General features: G+C 46.0%; 1 protein-coding gene across 1 annotated transcript; it reads left to right on the forward strand.

Moving 5' to 3' along the window:
• Positions 1–192: 192 nt before the first annotated feature.
• On the forward strand, positions 193–13,291 carry LOC127321474 (inorganic pyrophosphatase 1-like). Its single transcript, XM_071827069.1, has 3 exons — positions 193–396; positions 12,342–12,348; positions 12,711–13,291. Exons 1-3 carry the CDS (start codon positions 193–195, stop codon positions 13,289–13,291), a joined length of 792 nt encoding a protein of 263 aa, XP_071683170.1.
• The last annotated feature ends 14,344 nt before the right edge of the window (positions 13,292–27,635 follow it).

Raw genomic sequence — 27,635 nt, forward strand, 5'->3', positions numbered from 1 at the left:
ATGCAGTTGGGCGCACAAGCCACTAATAAGAGGCATCGTACTAGTGGCATGTACCCTTGCTTACACGCCACGAGTATTATCTATATTAGTGACATGGTGACAGAATGGCACGCCACTGATATAATATTTTAGATTTAAAAAATAGTGTTAACTGTCGGCTGTTGCCTGCCGGTGAGCCACGCTGTTCGTGCGATGACCTCATGGCATGACCCCAGAGATGGGTGGCTGCCCGGTGCGGCCGACACCTCATCACCGGGGTCATGCCGAGAGGCCAACACACATTCACGGCCCGCCGGCGGCGCCGGAGAGCAGTTTCCCCGCACCAGCCCGTGGAAGAGGAGCAGCATGGGGGCCAACATGTGCGGGGAAGAGGTGCAGCCCATGGGGCAAATGCCGGTGAGCTAACTAAGAAAACAACCGGGATATAGCAGCTAGGAGAGTGTCGGCGGCGCACGCCCGTGCTTGTATAGTGTGTTATTAGTGGCGAGTCATTGTGGTGACGTGCCACTAGTATAAGACACATCAGTGTCGCGTCACTAATATATTTGTAGATCACTATTCACATATGACCCCTATCTGCTTGTTCTTCCTCCTCACTTTATTTGTCCTCTCTCCACTCTTGTTCTTTTCCTCACGCACTCTCTCCTCTAGTGGCTAGCTAAATCTACTTCTCCACACACTAGCTCCTCTAGTAGATAGCTAGATCTACTTCTCCACCCACTATGTCATATAGTAGCTAGCTAGATCTAATTCTCCCCCACCCACTCACTAGCATTGAATATCTCTCTGTCTTGCATTACTGATGCATTAAATACCACTCGCTCGATCAACACCTCGGTCATCTTCTAATCTCTAGGGTGAGAAAACCTTCTCCTCCACCAGTACACATATTTGTTGACATGCACGTGTGAGATGATGAAAACCTTTGTATCGGCCATCCAACCGATCGATGCAACGACTCATTGTAGTTGCTCCATGTGTTCATTTTACAGGGAATGTACAAGAGTTGCCAATGTTTTTGCGAAACGTTGATTCATTTCGGTTTCATCAAATTGCTGACACTCAATATGCCCTTTTTTGGCAAAGGTCATGCCGACATTTTATATGAAGCTCATTGGTTCTAATTCTTTTTCTTATACCTTGTAGGCATCGATCTTAAGAATACATGGATCAAAGCTTACATGGTTTCTTTAAGTTCGCGGTTGAATATATGAATCAAAAGGGTAGCCGAAAGATATTATGTCCGTGTTGTCTATATATGAACCAGGTTTTGCTATCGTGGCACAGTGATGGCGCACTTGCTCTGACATGGTTTCATGCTCCAGTTTGAGAACATACCATGTCCATGTCCACCTCCAAACTAAACCGATAGGCTCTAGTTTGACCGAACCTAAGGTTGAGAATATATTGGAGAGAGATCTTGTAGGAAGGTGAGCACCAAACCATGGTCCATCACTATCCAGCCACATACATGAATAAGCGAGCAATTAACAACCTCTAAAGGATGAGAATACTTTCTACAACCCACATAAATCGTAGGTGAGATGGGAATGCATCCGACTCATTCTAACACCACCTATTAATTAGAGTACTACACGCACCATGATCAATCTAGCTGCAAACTAATATGTGCCATTGGAATGCATCTGACTCATTTTGAGACTACCGGTTAACTGTAGTACACACACAAGCATTAATCCAGTTGTAGCATGATTGGTGCCATGGGAATGCATGTGGCTCGATTTGAGATAAGCAATTATTATCCTCCTATGGCATGCACATTAATGCAACCGACCATGGATCCACTAGCTAGACTTGCTTGCTAGCTCTTTGGTCAGAGTTTCTAAGGCTGGCCATAGTGCAAAGTATCATATAGTAGTATCATCCATATGATACAAGTCTATGATACTACCTCTATAGTGGTTAGTATCATCTGGTAGTATCATAATATCATGATATTTAATTATTTGTAGAATCTCAATGCAATTGTGTGTATAGGATGTATTTGACATTAAATTTTCTTGTTTCACGTGATATGATACAGTATCATATTATGATACCACTAGCATATCTCTCCTCATTAATTATAGCGCCACATCAGATTTTTGCCAAGGTGGCATGCATGATACTCCTTATGATACTAGCACTATGGCTAGCCTAAGATTGAAGACGAACATCGATAGCTTGTTGTCTGCATGTGAATCATTACTACCGAGATCATTCCTAGCGATGCATGGACAGATTAATTAGCATACACATCGACCATGCGTTTTGGACACATATGTTTTTAGTTTTTAAAATGACTTTAAGTTTTCAAATATTGTGGTATTATTTCATATTTAATTACTCCCTATTAGTCATTAATGCTAACTGCATTCACCTTTGTGCTACTTTTATACTACTTTTGTCGCCCATATTTATAAATCTTTGTAGGCACTATTATGGGATGCTAGCTGCGCAGATTAACCAACAGACTCGTGATTTATAATGTAACGTAAAAGTTGACACGTTATGTTTGTTTTCTGTTCTTTATATAGTTCGTTAGAAATTTAAAATATAGCCGACACAAGGCTAGAAACAATTTGTGTTATGTACGTCGTCTAAGTAAACTGTTGCGATACTGCATCAGCCTGGCCTAATGAAGAGTCTGAATAATTTACTCCTCTAACGAGAAGTCCCATAGTTTTTTCCTTTCTAAAGAATGGGTGGTCCCTAAGTGTGTATTGCTTATGTATTCTGCTTAAAATAACCAACCGTAACGAGTATTCCTTGGAGAAGTTTGATGAGGTGTGTATGTTGATCGTATAGGTGAAAGTCCCTGTAGACAACTTTGATATTGCATTGACAGGCCATAAAAATTCTATCTAACAGTCCTTTGGAAAAACTTTTCGGAGTCCATGTGCTCCTATAAAATTAAATGTGCCAAGAATGATTGCAACACAAATTCGGCATTCGGTATGACGGTATGTTGATAGCTCTGCCGCGAACTAACGGCAGACTCCCTAACACCATGATACTATAAGGGGAGGGTGAACGAGTTGGCTCGCCAAGCTCCTCCTATATCACCGGACATTGTTGTTACCTACAACAGATATATGTAGATGCAAAATAATGAATATATCATCTGGGGTAGGTTTATATACGTGTTAAACCAGCCAAAAAACATGATTGCATCATTTTGTTTTCTATTAAATTAACCACCGCATGATGCATGGTTAGATGATGGGTGGATTACATATTATTTCTTCGGAAAGTTGAGAGTACGATTCTTTGCATATGAGATGATCAAATATATGTACATATTTGTGTTGTACTCCTAGATGCACACAAAAATGATAAAATTTAGGCTACATGTGTCCGCCATATAGAGGCAATGAGTGGTGAAAAGCTTCATCTTTTAAAAAAGGTAACCAAGAACCAATCCCGCAATTTATTTTTGTAATTTTACCTATGACTGTAGTATTATACAAAATAAATCATGGCCTTTTCGGTAGTGATTATAATTTTTTAGAGAAATTGCTGATTGTTTACTGTAAAATCCCATAATTTTGATAAGTAATTCTTTAAGAATTTATAATTTCTTACGTGAAACCAAGTAGAAAAAGGGTGTTTAATAACTATGTTCTACTCCATGAAACTAATAAAAGAATGAGTCAAGTTTGCCTCTATCAAATATTATGCCTATGAAGAAAAGATTGACTACTACTAGATGAAGCTCTAAAACCATATTTCTTACAAAATTCCTAAAACCTATATCGCTTGCTACTATACGTAAATATAACATTGTGAGACAATTAAATATAACACTGTGAGACAATTGACAGTGAGAAAAGTGTAATTATAATTTATAGAATCGAATAACAAATATACTGCAGGAATATAGATCATATGGCTCCATGTGAAAAAGCAAGAAAACGATTAGATACATGTATATTAATAATCAATAAAAATAATTATTTTTTCTGTTATTTGTTATTCGTACAAACTTTTTTTGCATGTAAGAAGTAATAAAAGTTCTAGCCGGTGCAGGTGCACAGGTAAATGACTAGTTACACTAACCAGTATTGTATTACATGTTAACTTTGCGTGCCAACTTTTATTACAACTACTGGAACATATATACCTATATCTTCTGCTGTGATTTTTATTTGTCTTGCTCTACTGTGTCATTTCGCTGCCCTGAGTGCCTGAGTGTTTAGGACTACAATTTTACTAAGAGCCCACTATGTAGTTCCTTCCATCTATTAAACTGAAGTTCGGGTTCAGAAGACCATTAAGCAGTGTATCTTGCCGCATGACCCCCAAAGTGCCTCTGTCTCTTGCCCGTGAAGATGAACAACATGCAGCTGCTGGCGACTCCTAGGAGTTGTGTTTAGCGTGCACCTGACCGGCGAGGAAGCGCCCATGGGGCGCCCCAGCCACTAGTATCAGACAAAATGGTGGACAATTAGAAGGGAGGGTCGACTACAAAACTAATATTGTTAAATCAAATGTACATAAAGTAATAGACTTCAATTCGATACACATATATATCTTAACAAAAGAACGTCCTAACGATCTTTGTGAGTTGGAGGCGATGGTGGATCACGAAGATGCAATGGATAAGAAGTTGATGCAAAAGAACGTCCACCAAACTGTCTCTGAGTCATTGTATGAGCAGTAAAAAACGAACCAGGTGGACAAGCTGAATCGCACATGATACAATTTTTGGAACCGACCAGATGAGGTGAGGGTGATGTATCGCTTTGTACTAGTGCTTGATGAAGGAGGAGATATGTAATTACATGTGTTGGACTATGAAACTATGAGTATTTTAACCCTAAGCTGACATGCAAGTGATCGTGTGGAATACTTCCCATCTTAGAATTCAGGCCAGTAGTACAGTAGGGATGTGAGAAGATGAGTGAAGACTTCCACGATCGGTAGATTCAGAATAGTTGCATCCTCTATTCGGGATTGTGAATGCTCCCACATAAAATTAAGCATAGGATCATGACTACCGCACCATTCTAGTGGTGCGCCACTGCTAGTGATCTCACCGCTAGCCCTTTTTCTAGTAGTGGTTGTACCATGTGGCCCGAGAGAGGACTACTGGTTGTTAGAGATATATTCCGTGTACTATAAACGGATAGTCTAGGATAGAGATAGGACTCTCGTGTCTTGTCTCACACTCCAAGATGACCCCTTGTACTGCTATATATACTCGCCCATGAGGCTCAATAATACATCCACCACATTACGCCAATCACTCTCCCTCTCTATCATTCTACATGGTATCAGCCACAAGTTTCTAACCTAGCCGCCGCATAGCTTCCACGCCACGCTGCCCCCGGGAGGTCGATCTCCATGACCTACTCCGGGGGCCGCGCAACCCGTATGAGGGTTCGTCCGCCGATCGGTTGATCGGCTGCCCCTCGCGTCCTTTTTTTCCGATCTGTAGATCGATTTCCTTTTTTGTCCGTCGGTCGCTCGACCGACGTTTTCTTTTTTGGTTTTACCGATCATAGATCGGATTGAGTCGCCCATCGCAGTCGTCATCACGCGCCTCCACTCCGACAACGGCATCGACCTGCACCGGCCATCTTCATCACCCACACGGCACAGCCGCACGCGCCACGCACGGGGCGCCCCTACGTGCATCGCAATATGTTTTTCTTATCCGCGCGTCTCCAGCGCCGGTCCGTCTTTGTCGTCATCGCCCGGGACATCATCGACAACATCGCCATCGCCTTCGATCTGCGCGTCGTACACGCCATGGCGCGTACATCGCTGCCGTCGGTCTGATCAACCGATCGTGCGCGCGTCTCCGCCAAGCAGATCCTCGAGCACGCGCCTATCACCGATCGAGCAACAGGCTGCCACGCGCCGCCGCCCTGGTCCATGCCTCCGGCATCCAACGTGCCTTCCTGACGCATACGTCGCCGGTAGCCTCAATCCACTGCACCGACTCGCGTACTGCAGCTACGTCGTCCCCTCGGACCGTAGTGTTGCTACACGCAGTGTACCTCGCCGTCCCCACGCACCGACACCCAAGGCCACCACCGCGCCGCTACCACGGCGTGGGTCGCCACTGTCCGCGCATGGTCTTCGTCAAGCTGTCGGCTCTTCATCGCCAACTTCGTGTACCCCCACCGCGCCTCCTCACGTAACCTACATGGCCACCCTAGGTCGACGCTGGTTTCATTGCCTACATCTTTGTCATCGTCCAGTACAACTTCGTCGGCAATGTCACCATCACCGCCACCGCCACCGCCTAGCAACGCCTGCACCCCGGCAACGCCACCTCCCGATAACGCCTCCACCACGGCAACGCCACCTCCCGGCATCGCCAAGGACTCCACCCTCGTATCTACTCCAACAACCGTGGAGTGCATCGGCACTTCCCCGTCTTCGCCGCTCTGCGCCTCGCAACCGTTCTGGAGTCCTCCTCTGCTAGTCTACCACTGACATGGCACGATAACCGTACTGGTCCCGCTCTACGCATGCTCGGTGCTGGCAACACCACCGCATGCCTTCGTCCCCGACGCGTCCCCGGGCTTGGAAAGGTCGGATCGGCGCCTCGTCTTCATCGGCATCGACAATGTCTTCTTCGGCATTGACTCCTATGACTGCCTCGACCGCGTCAGCGATGATTCTTCTTACATACTCGGTTCTGGCAAAATCGTAGTATGCTTACGCCCCCGACGAGCGCCTAGTTCTGGCAAAATCGTAGTATGCTTACGCCCTCGACTATGGCCACACCTCGTCTTCGACGACTCGGACTGCATCGACTTCGGCATCGACATCCTCGACGACTGCCCTCAACGCGTCTCCGTCATCATCATGGCGCTTCTCTGCGCCCGCGGTTTCACGTGGATTGATAACATTAGATCACTCACAAAAAATGCATATCCATCCAGACAACGAAATACGAGAAATGTCCCCAGTTTAACCCTCGTTTGAGAACAATGCAATGTCCACGCCCAAAGTACACCAACCGTCGACCCTTGATTTGACAACATATTGGAGAGATCTCTTGTAAGAAGGTGATCACGGCATGCGGGTCCATCATTATCCGGCCACATAGATGAATAAGTTAGCAATTACAAACCTTGAAAGTAAAAGAATACATTCTACGAGCCACATAAATGTTGGTGACATGGGAATGCATCGGATCATTTTGAGACCACCAATTAATTGGAGTAGTACAAGCACCATGATCAATTAATCCAGCTGTAGCTTGGTAGGTACCATGGGAAACCCTAGATCCAGCCAGGATCGGACGATGACGGCGCACCCTGCGTCGTGCTACCTCTTGGGGTATCGTTTTTGGAGTACCGGCTAGATGGAGGTGGTTTTTTGGTGGAGTGGTGTTCATCTACCACGTTGTCGTCGATGTTTCTCAGCGGCGTGGAGCTGCGGGGTATTGAAGACGGGCGAGGACTATTGGACGCGTGCAGGATGGTGGAGCTGTTTGGTGTTATGGTGACATCTACAGCGGGCCTGGCATGGTCAATGCGTTGATCTCGCTTGGAGATGGGTTCGAGATAGATGGCGGTTGCGAACTCTGTGATGTGTGCAATGGCGCACCCTCAGGGCTTTGCTTTTTGGATGATGTGTGTTGGTGTACCGTCAGGGAGTATGGCCTTGTTCATGGTCCCCCCTTCATCGTAGGTATAGCGAGTTGTCGCTAGGAAGGTGGCTTCGAGTTGATCTTTGTATTTCCCTTGTAAGGCATTGCGAATAATTTAATAAAGAAGAAAGCTGTGTGCATCCTTTGGATGCAGAGGCTGGGGCTATGCTCCTTGATCGAAAAAAATGTACCATGGGAACACATCTTACTCATTTGAGACCCCCAATGAATTGGACTTGCACAGACACCACGATTAATCCATCTACAGCTTTATAGGCGCCATAGGATTGCATCTGACTCATTTTGAGATCTCCAAATTATTTTGTCCTCGTATGGCATGCAACCTGAATGATCATGTGGCTCTCTGGTATGACTGTGCACTGGGTGGCATTTTAACACATTGCAGACCAAAATGATCAAGTGGCTTTGCACAGGGTGAATATGAAATGGTCGATGACTGTTCTGTAGTAAAGCAGGGTCTTGCTATTCAGTGCATTGCAAATGAACCTGAGCTCGTTAAGTGTGCGTTACCGGACAAGTATATCAATCCTAGGTTCACTTTTTCTTATTTGTGAGTAATTTCAAGCCAGGTTAGTAAGAAAGAGGTAACAAATTAAAAGTGGCTAGTCCCGTTATTTTATTTAATAGTATTTAGTTAGATCAACAAGAAATAAACAACAAAGTAATTTGTGAGCTTGTTTTAGACGTACGGGAGGTATTTATTTATTGCAAACCATGGGTCGCATATTACAACTTTATTCATACACACTTAGGTACGTATACATGAACATATATAATCTCTTAACAGTATTTGATCGAGCTGCAGACGATGCTGCTGGATCCCATCGTGCTTATTCATTACACACATATTATGACATATGTATAGCCAGCTAGCTAGCTAGTAGCTAGTGGTACTCTCCGAAATTAGGTATGACGTCCCGAAGGAAAAATCCCGCCAATTCCTCGCCAATTGCTTTGAAGCAGTGCTCGATTGAGAGATTGTCCCGCTTTCTTGCCAACTGTAAAAGAATGAGATACAAATGAATACATGAGCTATGTGTATATATATATATATATCAAATCACAATCAAACAATTATGACTGAAACTCAGCACAACTTATGGTAACAAAATAAATTTGTGAATATTGTTTACGTACCTCTCTATTTATGTGATTATTCATTCTCTCGCTGACAATCTTGTGAATGTACTGCATAAGCGTAGTATCCACATAGATTAGTCCCCAATGGTTGTTTCGCGCATTTCTATACAAGAATATAATTCAATCAAACAATAATCAAATATGATAAAGGTGTGTGGACCTAGGTAGTAGTACTTACTTTGCTCGCACACCATATCAGCTTCGGTTTCCATCCACCGGCCGAATCTTCCTGGATGAACGTTTGCCATACGCTGCCCGACAAAAGAAAATGCATAAAAGAGTTATCAATTTGTTGATATTAGGAAATTAACGAAAAAACCGATAAGAATTAAACTTCTCCATCGTACATTTTAATGACGATAAGAATAAAGTGGAACCTGCGCACGTTCAAATATGCAGTGTCATAGATATAAGTCATCAGTTAAAATTTTAACATCTGGTGAGCAAAATAGAATGTGTTATAAGACAGTAACTCACTTGAAGTTGTAAGGCCAAAGTATTATCTTTTTGTCACATTGTTGCTTCAAAAACCTTAGCAAAGTCTCCGGTGTATCCTTGTTATACATGGGATCTTCTATGGTTTTTTCATGCATTGTATCCGGGTCAATGACCCCAATGTCCTAGATTTCATCCCTTTTGCATTCGAGCTTCTTCGATCTGCATAATATAGCGCACAAAAGATTAAATTGAGGATAATTGCAGACAATGAATGAGCTGAGCTAAAGACTTGTCAAATTACATTAATAAATCACTTACAGACAATAGCAACTGATGATAGATTTGTCGAGGGCCCGGAGATTGTATAACTGAAAAAGTTCGCAAAAGTCAACGCTCACAGAGTATTCTTGGAAGTAGTGCTCATCCTTAACTCGCACCATGATAGCCTCGATCCCTCTCTGTGTGGCATTGGTGTACCATATATGCAAATTACGCATACTTGTTGGTAGCGACCTGACATTCTCGACCAAATCTTTCCCTTGAACAAATTTATATGCTACTTCAGCGATGGGGTAATCGGTTGTGTTTTTTCTAGAACTTTCAACGACCTTCTCGTCAAACACCTTGAGAGGGGGGACCGATCGAACGGGTTGTTCTCCGAGCTGGTGCACTTGTTTCCCTTTTTTTCGGCTGGACCACCGATTGATCGGGTTTTTTCGCCAGCACCATCTCGTCATACGACCTTTCAATAGAACGCCTATAGTCAGATGGCGGCGATGGTGCAGGGTCATATAGATTCTCAACGGTACGCACAACTTTCAACGGATCTAGTGTCTTCTCAAAAGGTATCTCTGGCACTTTCTTAGCAAAATGGGCTTCCACCTCGGACTTACAGGTTTCGATGTTTTCCTCGATAGTTTTTTCCCAAGGTAACTTCTCAATAGGCGGCAGTGATTTCTCCTTTCTAGGTCTCTTCCTAGCCGGCGAACCGTTCCGCTTAACGGGCGCTTTCTTACGCGGGGGATATCGAGATGGTGGACTCGCGCTGGGGTCCCTCTCAGGTAGGTGTGGACTTTGCTGCTCATGTGGACTGCTACTAGGAGGAGTCGATGGCCATTGCTGCTCATGTGGAATTTGCTGCTCATGTGGACTGCTACGAGGAGGAGTCGGTGGCCTTGGCGAAAGGACGATGTATTTCTTGTTCCATAGGGCGAAACCGCACTTGACATTGCCCATTGTCTTCTCATTGTCACCTCCAGGAAAATCAAGCTCCATTGTTTCATAACCCGTCACAACGTCATCCACCCCGAGACAAGCATAGCCAGCTGGAATGGGCATATGATGGTGCGTTGCTCCATCTTCATTTGGGTAAACATAGCCGACCGCCACCTTAATGGACATGTTCCTCATTGGCACATGTAGCTCGCAATCTGTCTTCTCCGTGACATAATCCTCGGGGTAGCTTGCTCCACATCCTTCAAGATGCGAGGAACCCACACTGCTTCTTCGTTGAGATGGGGCAGCATCGGCTTGAGGATCTTGTAGAAACAACTGCTGATCAGGTGCCCTCTGATTTTTCTCAAGCAGCTGCACCTTACGTTCCAATTCCGCTAACCAGTCTAACTCCTGCTTCTTCTTTCTCGAACGGCTTCTATAACTGTCAACGCACTCTGGCCACGCTTCCTTCATGGTGACACCTGGGAGGGCTCGTATTCGTCCAACGTGTTCAGGATTCCCCAGAGCGAGTGTCAGCTCTTCATTCTCTCTATCGGGAATGTACTCTCCCTTTCTAACTTTTTCAATTGCATCTACAAGTTGCGTCGTGACTTCTGCAATTTTTTCCTTCCATTTTCCCATTGTAACGATCTGCCCTGTCTTTGGGTCCAACCCTGCCCCATGCGTGAACAACCAGAACTTGGATCGGTCGGGCCAGTCCCATGTCTGTGAAACGATTCCTGCATCCATCAGTTTAGCTTCAAATGCTCTCCATTTTGGAATGACAGTCTTGTAGCCACCTGACCCCAAACGATGGAAATGTATCTTCTTTGCAGCATTTTTCGTATTTCTGACTGATCGGGACACAGCAGTAGATAATTTCTTATACCTCTTAAATGCGGGCCAGTGTGCTTTTATCTTCACTAGACTTTCAGTGAATACTGGATCTTCATCTTCATATTTGGCCCATAAATTTTTCTTCCAGGTCTGGAATTGTGTGGCCATCTTCTTAAGAGTCCATTCCTTGACTTTCTTCTTCTGGCCTTCCGTCATGTTTTCCGGTAGGCTGAAGTGTGTCAGTAGACTGTCCCAAAGAAAAAGTTTTAGAGTATCATTGACATAACTAGCTTCACCCCCCGCGTTCTTCGGCTTATGCCACTCTACAATGCTGATCGGTACATGGTCCCTAACAAGAACTCCAGCTTGATTTATAAATTTACGGAGTACTCTTTGGGTTCCACCGGTTCACCACTATCCTTAAATGCGGTGAGGGCTAACCTACCCTCGCCCGATAGACGTTGCGTTGGGCCTCGTTGCTTTCTAACAGATTTGCTCGATGATCCAGAAGGCTAAAAGAAAAATGATTCGTTAATAAGTGCAATACAAATAAATCAATGCATCTATTGATGAACATAGCCTTGATATATAAATATACACCTCGCCGGAGTTTGTTAAGGACACTTCGTCGTCTCTTCTTTCTTCAGACTCAAGTCCCTCACCGACATCATTCAGAAATTGTGAGCCGAAATCATCGTCATCTCCATCGGGTTCTCCATCGGGTTCTGGTCCACGGGCACTCTCATATATCAATTTTTGCACCATTTCTTCTTGCTCCTCATCTCGGATGAAGGGGCCGTCCTCCATAGCTCAATGTCACTACAAAATTAAGTGCTATTATTTGATTCATCATGTCATGATCATAACAGATTGCTAGATGGATAACAATTCAAGTGAAGAAAGCAATAACCAAACACAAGATTAAGAGAGTGTGCGAGGCCTTTCACATATATACTTAGGAGTAACATATATTATTGCAATTGTACAATATTGCTAACGATATGAACCCACTAAACAACTCATTTGTGTATTTTCTAGGGTCTAACAATAACTAGCTAGTCTCTATATTTTCTTGCAGAGACCGGGTATGCAAGGACTTAAGCCCAAGTGCACCGCCATGGTATGCAAGGACTTAAGCCCAAGTGCACTGCCATGGTGCCAAGCTCGGGCGCCACCACGTTGAGTAGCCTCAGCCCGTGGACGCACGACAGGGTCTTAGTTAGAGTCAAAAGGCAGCCCATTTAAACCCCTGATTTTGCTGACCCGACACGGCGGTTGGCGACGTCGACAACCACTCACGGACGCCGTGGCGCCATCAATTACCCAATAACTGAGCGGGCCGTGGCGCCGTATAGTTGTTCTCTCCGATCGCCATGAGATTTTTTTATCAACATTGATAGATGACCACAACCCTGCAGCACCGTCCCGAGCTCCTCCTTTTCCTGAGCTCGACGCCGCCGCGACGCTGCTCTACGCGGCCCCTGCTCCGCGTCGTTGGCTGCTGCCCCATCGATTGGCCACGTCGACGGCCTCGGCGCCACCGAGCTGTTCGACCGCCTCCTGCCCACCATGCCCTGGAACACCCTCATCGACACCGTCATGGGGGAGCTGCACGCGCGGGGCAAGACTCTCCACAACGTCGCCGAGGTGCTGAGGGCGGTGCCCATCGACCCGCACGTCGTCGCCGCCATCAAGGCCGCCTACGGCCTCGGCTGCGACCTCAGGGTCCTCTGCGACGCCAACCTCTTCTTCATCGAGACCATCCTCAACCACCACGGCCTCCGGGGCTACTTCTCCGAGATCAACACCAACCCGAGCCACGTCGATGCCGATGGCCGCCTCCGCATCGCGCCGCACGACGACTACCACGCTGGCCCGCACGGCAGCGGCCTCGGCACCTGCCCGCCCAACATGTGCAAGGGCCAGGTGCTCGACCGCACCCATGTTGGCATTTCATCGAACACCCTGAGCGCGGTGGTGACGAAGACCCTGAGCGCGGCGGCCAGCCTTGGCATAGGCGTCTGCTAGCGTGGTGGCGACGAAGACGGAGGAGAGGCGGCGTGGCGAGGCGGCATGGCCGGCGTCGGCGGACTACGTTGCTTGCCGGCGAGTGGGGGGAGCGGCGGTGGCTTGGCGCCGGGGAGTTGCGTCGGGGAGCTGCGCCGGGGAGCGGGGCGTGGCTGCGGCGGACGACGGCGGACGACTGCGGGGAAATGTCGATGAATATTGGTCGATTCGCAGCGGCTAAGGGAAGAAACCGTGGAGAGGACCTTTGGTACCGGTTCTCCCCACCAACCGGTACCAAAGGCCTTTGGTACCGGTTCTCCCCAACAACCGGTACCAAAGGGTTTTTTTCTGTTTTGCTATTTCTTTTTCTTTTTCTGTTTTGCTATTTCTATTTTTGTTTCTGTTTCTATTTTAAATGTTCATATATACTATATAATGTTCATATTTGCATGCATTTTTAAATGTTCATATATACTATATAATGTTCATATTTGCACGCATTTTTAAATGTTCATATATACTATATAATATTCATAGTTGCACGCTTTTTTATAATGGGCGCTTTATTTCCTCGACAATCTTACCTCGGGCCAAATGATGGACGAAACGGGCGGGAAGAAAAGGGCGGGAGGAAAAGGGCGGGAGGAAAAGGGCGGGAAGAAAAGGGCGGGAGAAATGGGCAGGAGGAAAAGGGCGGGAGGAAAAGGGCGGGAGGAAAAGGGCGGGAAATAATGGGCGGGAATAAAATTTTATTACGATTGAACTGGAATTAAAGTACATAGCTCAACTGAAAATTAAGATACATGGCCAGATTAAGTCACAATTGGCCAAACTTGTTTTCGAATGTTGGAGTGATTCAGTCATAGTCGTGCCTAGCCCTATAAACGTCGCCACTGTAGTCGTCGTAGTCGCCGACGTCGTCGTCGCTGGCATCGGGGTCGCGGTAGTCGAACCTCGGCGGGTGAGCACGCGTAGGCTGAGACTGAGGGTAGCGCAGGCGGGGGCCACGGTAGGCCATGATGCTCTAGAGGGTCCGGCCGCGCCACCACAGCCGACAGCAGGCCTCGTTGAAGTTCGAAGGAGGCGGGCCGTCCTCCTCGTGCCTGACAAGCGCACTCTCACGCCGATTGATGAAGAAGCCGTCCCAAATCGGGATGTAGTCGGGATGCCACTGGGGATTCCTCCGCTGCTCTGGCGTGAGCTCGAAGTAGTAGTGGTTCGTGATGGCCATCTGGCGTGCCATACCTATAGGGACAGGAGGGACCGGTACGCCTCCAACGCTCAAAGTCCAATCGGTGGGGACGCGGTAGCCCGGCGGGCAGGGGTAGTTCAAGCCGCAAAGCGCCTCCGCCTCCCGGGGGGTTAGAGATACGATGGAAGCCATGGGAGAGAGTGATGAGGTTTGCAGATATGAGTCTAGATGTGATATGGAAATGGAAGCCAAGCCTACATATATATAGTGAAAAATGGCAGGAAGACGGAGGCGGGAAGCGATGGAAAGCGCGGGAAGAAAATTGGCGGGAACACAGTGGCGCGGGAAGAAAATTGGCGGGAACGCAGTGGCACCGATGATGATGAGGAGGAGGAAGAAGAGGAACCCAGAGCTGGTGGCTTCATCGTGGCTGACGCTGATGATGATGAGGAGGAGGAAGAAGAGGAACCCAGAGCTGGTGGTGAGCATATGGAGGAAGAAGAGGAAGCCAGATGGATGGAGGAAAGGGTTGGGAAATCTCCCGTGGCGGAACTTCTCGAAGATGTCGTTGGTGCACACACCCTACGGCTTCTTCGGAAGTTCCGCCTCAGAATTTTTTTCCTGCAAGCCCGTGAAAGACTCCATCTCCTCTAACAGTGTTGGGGAAAGGGTTGGGAAATCTCCCGTGGCGGAACTTCTCGAAGATGCCGTTGGTGCACACGTCCTACGGCATCTTCGGAAGTTCCGCCTTGGAATTTTTTTCCTGCAAGCCCGTGAAAGACTCCATCTCCTCTAACAGTGTTGGGGAAAGGGCTGGGAAATCTCCCGTGGCGGAACTTCTCGAAGATGTCATTGGTGCACACGCCCTACGGCATCTTCGGAAGTTCTGCCTCTGAATTTTTTTCCTGCAAGCACGTGAAAGACTCCATCTCCTCTAACAGTGTTGGGGAAAGGGTTCGGAAATATCCCGTGGCGGAGCTTCTTGAAGATGCCGTTGGTGCTCACGCCCTATGACATCTTCGGATGCTCCGCCTCGGAAAAATTTCCCTGCAAGCCCGTGAAAGCTACTTAACTAGTAAAACAAGCCAACCATCTCCATTGTTAATATCTTACATACAGTAACATCATTACACAAAAATATATGGGAAAGTGATTTCCATATTGAGATACACAAGTTATGACCCCTATCTAGTCTTCTGAGTTTTCTTTGGTTTGGTAGACATGTCCTTCACATAAAAAACCTGAGCCACTTTACTGGCTAGGACGAATGGTTCGGTGTCGTACCCTAGATTCTTGAGATCCACTGTAGTCATTCCGTACTGCGGGTCTACCTGTACCCTGTCTTTCAGGTTGAACCATTTGCACAGGAACAAAGGGACCTTGAAAGTAGGTCCATAGTCAAGTTCCCATATCTCCTCTATGTACCCATAATATGTGACCTTCTTCCCATTGTCCTCTGCTGCATCAAAGCGGACACCACTGTTTTGGTTGGTGCTCTTTTTATCTTGGGCGATCGTGTAAAATGTATTCCCATTTATCTCGTACCCTTGAAAAGTCGATATAGTCGAAGATGGTTGCTTGGCCAACAAGTATAGCTGTTCTTCATCAGTGCCATTAATGAGACGTGTTTGCAACCAACCGCCGAAATTCTTCATTTGTTCTCCATCAATCCAATCTTCACGTTGCTCCGGGTATTCCGAGCGTAGAATATTCTTGTGTTCCACTATATACAGAGCCACCAAACTGGAATTATGTAGAACTGTGTAGTGTGCTTGCGTGAAGGAATGTCCATCCATACACATTATTGCTTTCTTTCCTAGCTTGCCTTTTCCATGCAGTCTCCCCTCATAGCGCGATTCAGGAACACCGATCGGCTTAAGGTCAGGAATAAAGTCAACACAAAACTCAATGACCTCCTCTGTTCCATATCCTTTGGAGATGCTTCCTTCTGGCCTAGCACGGTTATGAACATATTTCTTTAAGACTCCCATGAATCTCTCAAAAGGGAACATGTTGTGTAGAAATACAGGACCGAAAACGCCAATCTCTTCGACCAGGTGAACGAGGAGATGCGTCATAATATTGAAGAAGGATGGTGGGAACACCAACTCGAAGCTGACTAGACATTGCACCACATCCTTCTGTAAATTTTGTAGAGTTAGTGGATTGATCACCTTCTGAGAAATTGCATTGAGGAACGCACATAGCTTCACAATGGGTACTCAAACATTTTCCGGCAGAAGCCCACTCAATGCAACCAAAAGTAATTGTGTCATAATCATGTGGCAGTCATGAGACTTTAGGTTTTGAAACTTTTTCTCTGACATGTTTATTATTCCCTTTATATTCGACGAGAAGCCAGACGGGACCTTGATGCTACTCAGGACTTCAAAAAATATCTCCTTCTCTTCTTTGGTAAGAGCGTAGCTGGCAGTACCTTGATACTTCTCTGGATTCAGGTTGTTCCCTTCGTGGATACATTGCTGGTCCTGCCGTGCATCCGGTGTATCTTTTGTCTTCCCATACGCGCCCAAGAAGTTTAGCAGGTTCACGCAAAGATTTTTCGTCACGTGCATCACGTCGATTGCAGAGTGAACCTCTAGGATTTTCCAATAGAGTAGCTCCCAACATATAGACATCTTCTTCCAAATGGGTACGTGTCCGTCAACATCATGCGGAACAGATTGTCCGCCAGGACCCTTTCCAAAGATCACTTTTAAATCCTTGACCATATCATATATAACATCCCCAGTAGGGCGGGTAGGCTTCGTTCGGTTATCTGCCTCACCTCTGAAATGCTTTCCTCTCTTTCTTACGTGATGTTGTTTTGGAAGAAATCGACGATGCCCCAAGTACACATTCTTGTTTCCCAAATATATACTGTCAGTCTCACCTAAACAGTGTGTGCATGCATTGTATCCCTTGTTTGACTGTCCTGAAATGTTACTAAGAGAAGGCCAATCATTGTTGGTTACAAACAACAACGCTCATAGGTTAAATTCCTTTTGTTCATGCTCATCCCACACAGGTACACCTTCTTCACACCACAACTGTAAAAGTTCTTCAACCAATGGCCTCGGGTACACATCAATGTCGTTGCCGGGTTGCCTCGGGCCTTGGATGAGCACTGGCATCATAATGAACTTCCGCTTCATGCACAACCAAGGAGGAAGGTTCTAGATACATAGAGTCACTGGCCAGGTGCTATGACTGGAGCTCTGCTCCCCGAAAGGATTAAAGCCATCTGTACTTAGACCAAATCTTAAGTTCCTTGCGTCATCTAAAAATGACTTGAACTCTCTATCGATTTTTCTCCACTGCGACCCATCAGCGGGGTGTCTCAGCATCACATCTTTCTTACGGTCCTCTTTGTGCCATCGCAACAACTTGGCATGTTCTTTGTTTTGGAACAAACGTTTCAACCGTGGTATTATAGGAGCATACCACATCAGCTTGGCAGGAACCCTCTTCCTGGGGCACGACTCGCTCTCAACATCACCAGGGTCATCTCGCCTGATCTTATACTGCAATGCACCACATACCGTGCATGCATTCAAATTCTCGTACTCCTCGCGGTAGAGGATGCAGTCATTGATGCATGCATGTATCTTCTGCACCTCTAATCCTAGAGGGCAAACAACCTTCTTTGCTTCATACGTACTAGAGGGAAATACGTTCTCCCCTGGAAGCATCTTCTTTATTATTTTCAGTAACTTTTCAAATCCCTTGTCAGAAGTACCATTCTCTGCCTTCCATTGCAGCAATTCTAGTGTGGTACCCAGCTTTTTCTGGCCATCTTCGCAATTTGGGTACAACAGTTTGTTGTGATCCTCTAACATTTTCTCCAACTTCAACCTCTCCTTTTCACTTCCGTAGTTTATCTTCGCATCAAGAATGGCCCGACCCAAATCGTCATCGGGCTCATAAAAAATGGGCTCATCAAAAATGGGCTCTTCTTCAGCTTCGTCTCCCCCCATTCTACTATCACCGTCTTCAGTGAACATAGGATAGTTGTCATCATCCTCTTCTTCTTCGTTGTCTTCCATTATAACCCCTCTTTCTCCGTGCTTGGTCCAACAATTATAGCCGGGCATGAAACCGTTCTCAAGCAGGTGGACGTGAAGGGTTTTGAGGTAGAGTAATCCTTCGTATTCTTACAGGAACTACATGGACAACAAATGAAACCATTCGACCGCCTGTTTGCCTCAGCCACGTTGAGAAAATAATGCATGTCATCGGTCACCGTACATCATGAATATATGAGTGACCAAATTAATTAATATTCAAGTTCATCACATAAAACTAAGTTTTTTTATAAAAAAGAAGAGGCTCACCGAGGTGGTGTCGGCTAGGGGACGACGCTGGCGATCGGTGGCGGTGAGGACGGGGACGATACTAAAACCAACAAATCATACTTTAATTTGAGCTCAAATTGCATATAAAAAGAATGAAATCCCTAACTTAGGCATTTCATCGAACACCTTGCTCGCACTAGAAAAATGATATGAGTTAAACTAGCAAAGAAAGGATGATATAGCTAACCCTTGGATAGATGGGTGCCGTCAATCTTGACAAAATGGTGGAGAAAAATGGTGATTTGTTGGAGTGTGAGAGGAGGAAAATATTTGGAAATGTGAGAGGAGAAGGAAAAATGGAGCTGCTCAGTGGCTCCGGTGGAGAAATAGGCAGGAGACCCTTTAGTACCAGTTCTTTATATGAACCGGTACTAAAGGTGCAGCGCTGGCCCCACCTCCGCCTCAAATTTGGCGCGAAACACTTTCGTACCGGTTCGTAACACGAACCGGTACGATAGATCCTTAACGAACTAGTATTAAAGTTTCTCGGTGACCTGGGCAGTTAAACCGGTACTAATGTAGCCTTTAGTACCGGTTCGTAAGGAAACCGGTACTAAAGGTGAAATCCTTTGCCTGTTTTTCTACTAGTGACGGTGGTATTTTTCCTCCTCCTCCAAGTTTCCTCCTCTATATAAAGGAGAGAAGGGGCAGCCCTTGAGCCAACCCTATCCGCCACCTCTCCTCCCTCCTCCTTATTCCTGCGCTGGCTTGGCGAAGCCCTGCAGGAATTTCTCCTCCGCCACCACCACCATGCCATCGTGCTGCTGGGATTCCGAGGGGATCTACTACCTCCGCTGCCCGCTGGAATGGGGAGAGGAAGGTCTTTATCGACTCCGTACGTGTGACCGAGTACGGAAGTGCTGCCGAATCGCAGCACCGAAAGGATCGTCTTCATCAACCACGAGATTGGATCTCGTTAAGTCTTTGGATCTTCGAGGGTTAGTTCTCATCTATCTCGTTGCACATATCTCATAGATTATATCTTGGCTTTTCCATAGATTGGATCTTGGTTTTATTCGTCTTTGCGGTAGAAATTTTTTTGTTTTCCATGCAACGAACCCTACAAACGTAAGTGCCAGCGATACACACCGCTACCCCCGGCAAATAGGCTAGGCGCCAGCGGTAACAAATACCGCCGGAGAATTGGAGAAGGCGCCGGCGATAAGTTGGAGTTACCACCGGCACATGGCAAAGGTGCATTGCCGTGTTCCGAAACGGCACTGCCGTGTCTATTGCCAACACGGCAAAGACCTTTTTCGCCGTAGTGATATATATATATATAGGTATATATACACAGTCACACACTATTCAGATGCGCCTGTTAGACCACCTAAAAATCCTTTGATAAGTTCTGTATAAACGAAAATGTGAACAAACAAATAGAGAAAGACATGCCATATACAAATTCTATATGTATCATTTTATATGCACATCCCAATTGGAAGGTTCATCCATCCCTAACTTGAAATACTATAGCGATTGTCATAATACTAAAAAAACAAGCATTACTCATGAAAAATATCCAGCATCATGTTTCTCTAATTAGAAGTTGCGGCTTCGATTTATCTATCGGATGTCGCACACACACGGAGAGAAAGGATTTCGCAGAACATACAAAAAAACATATGGCTGGCGTAATGGATTCATTTTCTTTGTATTGACTATCAAGAGTCTCTCCAAAAAACATGCATACAAACATATTGTGTTATCATCAACTAATTAACTAAAGGAATATAATTCATTTTTTATCCAAAGGTATCAAGAGAAAATAGTACAGATAATAAACATTCAAAAGAATTATTTCTAATTTTCTTTATTAAAACAGTTGGAGAAATCTCGTGTTCTTAAAAGTCTAGATCTTGCGGATGCGTGGAGTTGTAATCTTCGCTTTGATGAAGTGCTCAAAGGGTTTGGGTTCATCAAGAATAGTGAAAATGGCTTATGTTTAGAAGAAAATAAGTGAGAGCGCACTAGCATTTTGAAAAATTTATGTGGATGACATATTGTTGATTGGAAATGATGTATCTTTTCTTGACACAATTAAGACTTCACAAAAAAATAGTTTTTCAATGAAGGACTTGGGCGAGGAAACATACATATGAAGGATTAAGATCTACAGAGATAGATCAATGTTCCCAATAGGTATGGAAAGCGCCAAGAAGGTGTTCTTGCCGGTGTAGCAAGGGAAAGGTTTGAGTAAGATTTTATACGCATCTAAGATTGGATCACTCATGCACTCCATGATATATACACGACCAGATGTATCCTATGCTTGGTGTGGCATACGAGGACGTTTGGATCAAGAAGTTCGTCACCGAGCTTGGTGTGGTTCCGAAAACTCTAGATCCTATGAAGCGCTATTGTGACAATAGTGGCGCCACATCCCTGGACAGCGAGCCAAAGTGCCACCAGAGACGCAAACATATACAGTGCCGATTCCACCTCATTCATGAATGTGTGGAGCATGGAGACATAAAGATATGCAAAATACACATGGACCGGAATGTGTGAGATCCAATGACGAAGTCTCTACCACACGAAAAACATGGAAAATAAAGGAATGCCATTGGTGTTATGTGCTTAAGCATTGACTAGATTATTGACTCTTGTGGAAATGGGAGAGTGTCGGAAATATGCCCTAGAGGCAATAATAATGTTGTCAATATGTTGTCGTTCTCTACTCATAATGTGTTAGCATTTACTTGGTTCCCTAGACCATGAGAGTATTGTAGACCTTGATACAGGAAGGATGCTTTGGGGTCATCAAACGTTGCATAGTAACAGGGTAATTATAAATAGGTGACTTTCGGGTACACTAGAAAGTATGTTGTGGTGCTAGATATGTCAAGACCGGGATTTTCCCCTCCCGCGATGGAGAGATACACTCTGGGTCAAATTGGTATTACGATATACAACATCGCCTAGGAATGTATTGTGACTAATGAGTTAATCACGGAGATAACGGAATAAAACACACAAAAAATAGTGCAAACTGGTAATCAGGATATCTAGGTATAGTAAGGAGTTGATCACAGGGATACCTTCAAAGTATCGGGTCGTGTTGTGTAACGTGTCGTGATTCAAAACGAATTGTATGCGGTAATACAAGGTTCGCTCGATAATGATCGTTGATAATATGTGGGCGTCATTATGTGTGTCAATATCCCGCTGACCAGCAGGTTTTGCAAACATGTCCACTTATGCTCGAACATTTAGGGTCACACGCTTAACGATTAGCAACATCTAGGAATTCTAAGATATGATGGTGAATGAGAGAGCAGGGTCCTGCAAGTGTTTCGGAGGATCACAGAAGTGCTACGGGAGGTTCCGGAGTGGTCATGTGATGTCCAGAAGTGTTTCAGAAAGTATTGAAAGGTACTGCAATGTAGTGGAAGCTTCCAAAAGGTCTAGAAGGTTCAATAATATTCTGGAACATTCCAGAAGGTCCCCTACCTAGGCAGCACCTACAGGGCAAGGCACCAAGGTAGTGGGGGGGTGACAAGGTATTAACTTGTCAATGCCTACAAGTTGTAGACTAGGGTTTCGTGGAAAGTAGAGGGCAAGTAGATCTCGAAGGTTTCAGCCGAAAAGGTGCTCGACGGCTAAAAACTAGGGTTGTGTTGACAATGAATCGATCCCCTCTTTCTCCCTCGACTCCCCCTTATATAGGAGGCGGAGCCGAGGGTTTCGTGACATACAAGTTACAAACAGCGGGAGACTTTTTGATTTCGTCCCGTATAATTACATGTCTCTATTCCTAATATATCTCTAACTTCCATATCGACGCTTTATTGGGCTTCCGGGCTTCGTAATTTTCGGGTCGTGGGCCTTCAGTAAACCCCGGGTACCTTCTTCGGCAGGCCCATTGGGATGCCTATGTCAGTAGCCCCCGAGATTTTGCTTGAATCGTAGAATTGAGTAAAATCTCCATCATTATAATTAACACACCATTTCTTCGAGTTACTAGACAATCTTCATAAAATAATTATATATTGTGCAGGGATAATGGTAAATGGGGCTGGTTCATCTGACGGATCAGGTACCAGTTAACTGCTCTCGTGGCAATCCCGCAAGAACCTACTTCAAGGTCAAGTCCCTGGACTCGACCCCGGTATACTGGCGTAATTCGACATGTGCCGCTTAAGGTCTTACCATGATCCGAATTTCAGTCATGTTTTATCGGGTACCTAACGCGTCTGTTAGGATTTTTCTTCACATCTGTTGATACGGGAAAAAGTAGCAGAGCGCATTCAGGTGCGATACTACGCCACACAGGACAGATCTCGGGGACTTACCTTCGTAAAATATTACGGCATTCAGAGATTTTTTCGCGACGGACGCGCTCTGAGAATATACTGTCGAGTGCCTTTTCCGGCTGCTGGAATGGCATATTTATTCGAGTCATATGATGTGGTATTATCTTGACCTCCCGATGGGTGTATATGAAGAGTTATGTTTTAACTCGAAGATGTACAAAATCACTCCTCATATTTCATCGGGTGCGTGACCAGCGCTCCCGATGGGAGTAGCCCCCGAGGCTACAGCCAAGTGCTTGTACTTGGTTGTAGGCTCACCTTTTTGCTGCTTTGTCGCTATATTGTCAGCTTCCCATCTTTTTCATTTTTATCGGGTGCGCGACCAGCGCTCCCGATGGGAGTAGCCCCCGAGGCTACAGGCAAGTACTTGTACTTGGTTGTAGGCTCAATTTTATTTTTATCTTGTATCAACTCGATATTTTCTTTTGTCGCCTCTCCCTCTTATCAGAAATATGAACCATATTTCTGATAATAGTATCCCCCGAGCGTGTGACCAAATGCCTTGTATTTGATCACAAGCTCCCGATGCTTTTCTGGTTAGCTCACTCGTTGTTTTCGCTGTCGCTATATTTGACAGAACCACCCGATATTACCGGCACGCGCGCAGTAACTTCTGTCCAGTAACTTCTTGCCGAAAAGACGATTGTACCCTTATTGACACGCGTAAGGCGTAAGATGCATTTTCCTTTCATCCAACGGTGCGACGAATCGGTTCCTCTCTATAAAATCGCCCCTTCGTCCTCATTCTCCCCCTTCGCTGCGCCGCTCTTCTGTCTCCTCTCTCCAGTTCCGCCATTGCCGTGCTCAAAGTCCTCGCGCTCGTGCTTCCAATCCTCCCTTTTCTCCACTAGAGCTCTGCTTTATGCCGCCGCGCACCAAACTGCTGCGACACACCGCACCAGGGTCCAACGCAACGATGGAGAACACGGAGATCTCTGGATGGGAGAGATCTAAAATCTCCAACCAAGACCAAAAGACCCTCAAGAAGCTTGGCCTGGACTAGAAGGAGGGCTCGCTGACCTTCCCCGGCGACGAAAGCTTCCCGAGTCCTCCCATTGGGTACCGGGTAACTTTTATCGACCACTTCATTCGCGGTCTTTCCACCCCCATCCACGAGTTTCACCGTGGACTTCTCTTTGTTTACGGGATTCAGCTGCATCAGCTGACCCCCAACTCCATCCTCCATATCTCGATTTCCATCACCCTGTGCGAGTGCTTCCTCGGGACCCATCCTCATTGGGGCCTGTGGAAGCGCATTTTCTATCTCCGGCGCAACAGCTCCCGCAATGTCGCCTACAATGTGGGCGGCATTGTCATCTGCGTCCGTCCCGAGGTTGACTACTTCGACGTCAAATTCCCCGACTCCGTCCAAAGGTGGCGCTGGAGATGGTTGTACGTCCAGGAGGAGTACAACAACTATCAAGAATACAACATCGATCCTTTTGATGGTGCCGCAAAAATCCTCAGGTGCCAATCCTGGGACGCTGAAGCTACTGCCGAAGAAAGGACAGCTACGGATGCTCTGATGAAGCGCATCCACGAGCTGCAGAAAACCCGCGGTGAAGAACTGTCGGGTGTCCAAATTACTGTTTATTTCCTTAGGATCAGGGTGCAGCCTCTCCAGGCTCGCAAAAACCCACTTTGGATGTATGCTGGCGAGAAAGATGTTGATCGCCTATCCAAGGATATTTCTGTGAAGGACTTGGAGAAGCTCATTCGACGTTTCTCCTCGTTAAGCAAGAAGCATGATGTTCCAACCACATGCCGCGTGGAGCCGTATAGTGGCAACCACGCCCTTCCCGAAGTAAGTAACTTATTCTTCCAGTTGGGCTTTTATTTTTCGACTGCTTCCTCATTTGATTTGTATGTTGACCATGATGTTGCTTGTTCATCGTGCAGAACCACCAAGTTCTATCTTCTCTTCCTCCCCTTCCTGAAGGTGGAGAGGTGGACGAGCGAGCCGTTATCACTGACGACTCGCAAGAACCCTCTCGTCCTGAGAGTGGAGTCGCAGGATCTCACAAATCCGCGGCTTCTTCCGAAAGATCTGAATCGGATGCTTCCGAATCAGTGTGCTCCCCTCCTTCCGCTGTTTGTCCCAAGAACAAGAGGAAGAGGGATGAAGTCGAGGATTCTGGCACCTCCAAGCCCACGGACCCTGCTGCCGAAGAAATGACTCCCGAAGAAAAGGGTGCCTTTAACCCTTACGATGACGCAGGCTCCGTTAGCTCGTAAGCTTCTTTACTGTTATTTCTTTTCCAACTTTGTTTTTTCATTGTCGCTTATTTTTCTGTATTGACAGTGGCGAAGAAGTGGAAAAAGAGGAACCCGAGGTTCATGGGACGGCTCTAACGAGTACCTCCCAAACCTTGGTTCTTTCTGAAGAACGCCGAGCTGCCGAGGAATCTTCGCCTCCTCCCCAACAAAATGTGGAAACATCGACTCCTACAACCAGCCCCCGAGCCCCCTCGCCAAAAAGAGCAAGGATTGGGGCTGGCGATAGCCATTCAATTGTTGCGGGGAGTTCCTCGATTCCCTGTTTGGATGATGTAAGTCTTCCTTTTCTTCTTGATTTACTATTTAGCTTTGCCAGTCTATTATTGATCATTTGTCGAGTTTTTCCTCTTCTAAACTTTTTTTTTCTGACTCTTTTTATAGCCTTTGATGAAGCACCTCATCAAAATTGGGACCCAATTTATTGGGTTTCACGACGCCGCCGAAAATCTGAGAGGTAATACCCACTTTGTTCTGTGCTCCATTTGCTCTGGGCAAAGTTATTTTGTATCGGAACTGATTTCTGCCTTTGGACCTTCTTTTCAGAGAATCTCGATCGAGCCGAAAAATGCGCTGAGGAGCTCGCTCTTAAGCTTGAGCAAAGCGAAAAGGCTCGCGAGAAAGCTGAACGAGATGCCGCTACTGTTGAAGATCTTCATCAAAGGCTCCACAAAGCTGAAAATGCTCTGAGCGACAAGGTTTCTCAACAAATCGCATGCGAAAATTCCATCATAGATCGCTTGGGGACCCAGAACCGACGGTTTGTTAGTAAGTGTCTTCCTTCGTCTGCCTTTGCTTTTTCTTTACTTGCCTCTCCGAATATTGATGAACTTCCACTTTGCTCCAGCAGGAAGGATGGGTGAGGATTTTACCTTACACGAGGGTGCCGAGGATCGTCTTCTCGACACTCTTTCCATCCTTGAGCTGCACGGTGACCTTGCGCGCACTAACATTTCCGAATCACGTGTCGCGTTTAAGCGTCTGTTCCCTCATTTCTTTCCTAAGCAGACACAGCCCGAGATTTTCTCTGAGCTTGTGCACCGCTTTCGAGGCGAAGAAGATCCTGCCTTGGCTTACCGGCAGGAAAACTTGAAGGTTGGAGTCGAGGGAACTATTGCCCTGGTTGCCGACAGCCACCAAGATGTCGACTGGGCGAAGGCTGGCGACCCCAAGGGGATGAACAAAGAGAAATGGAAGACTTTGGTGAAGGATGCAAAGCCTCACTCGAAGAAAATCCTCGCCTTCTTGGGGCACAAACCTGCTGCATCTGCTAGCACTGCCAAGTCGGAGGTCAAGTAGACCAACTTATCCCTTTCTTTTCTTTTTTATTTTGTAGTTGTCGCTATCTTTATGATTTGGGACTTTGTCGACTCGTTAGGAGTCATCTTTTGTAAGGGGCATCGATTATGTAAATATCTCAACTATTAATGAAAAAAGGTGACCCTTGCTGAATGATTGATGTCGATATTTCTTTCTTCCAGTTCATATTTGATAACTATTCTGAGACCGCTGGACCGTCCTCTGCTTCTCCTGCTGCATCTCACTCTAAGCGGATACCTGGCGATGTTTTCTTGGACGATTCTTCGTGTGCTGACTCGATTCAGCAAGAACTGACTGAACTTTGAGAGCAACTTCAAGCCATGAAAAAACAAGCTATCACTGTCATGGACCAATCTCGCAAATCCTCCGAACGTGAGAAAATTGCTCTCCGACAGGCTCAGGAAGCTCAAGAACTGAAAGAAGCTGTGGTGGCCGAGGCTTTACAGGTTACCGCCCGAGAAACTTATATGCTTGACCTGATGACTGACGCAATTCTAGATATGGCGGGTACGCTACACTTGTTTTCCCTTCTTTCTTTTTACGTTTTTGATGGTTCTTCTTCATATCTTGTTGGTTCCTTTACCGTACATAGGTTCTTTCGCGGATGCTGCAGCCGAAAACCAGCGTGTTGATGCACGAGCCGAAATCCTTCTTCGACTTGCTCAACAAAACAATATTGACTTCTTGGCCGAAGCACATCGCACTCGTCGAGTTGTACGCTTTCAAGACCGCACGGCCCAGGTTCGAGATTATCTTGACTTCTGTACGAGAACGCTGGCCATGGTGTACAATGCTATGTTTCCTCGGAATCCTCAGCCCGAAAATCTTCCTGATCTGATGAAGAAATTCAAGAGTGTTCATCAAATTCACGGTTTTGTGAAAGCTCAGCTGATGGCCGGCGCCCGGTT

This window comes from Lolium perenne, chromosome 3 (assembly GCF_019359855.2).
Source record: "Lolium perenne isolate Kyuss_39 chromosome 3, Kyuss_2.0, whole genome shotgun sequence".
NCBI classification, from domain to species: domain Eukaryota; kingdom Viridiplantae; phylum Streptophyta; class Magnoliopsida; order Poales; family Poaceae; genus Lolium; species Lolium perenne.

Coding starts and splice junctions, on each gene's coding strand:
- LOC127321474 (XM_071827069.1), top strand. CDS start 193: ATGACCTCATGGCATGACCCCAGAGATGGGTGGCTGCCCGGTGCGGCC.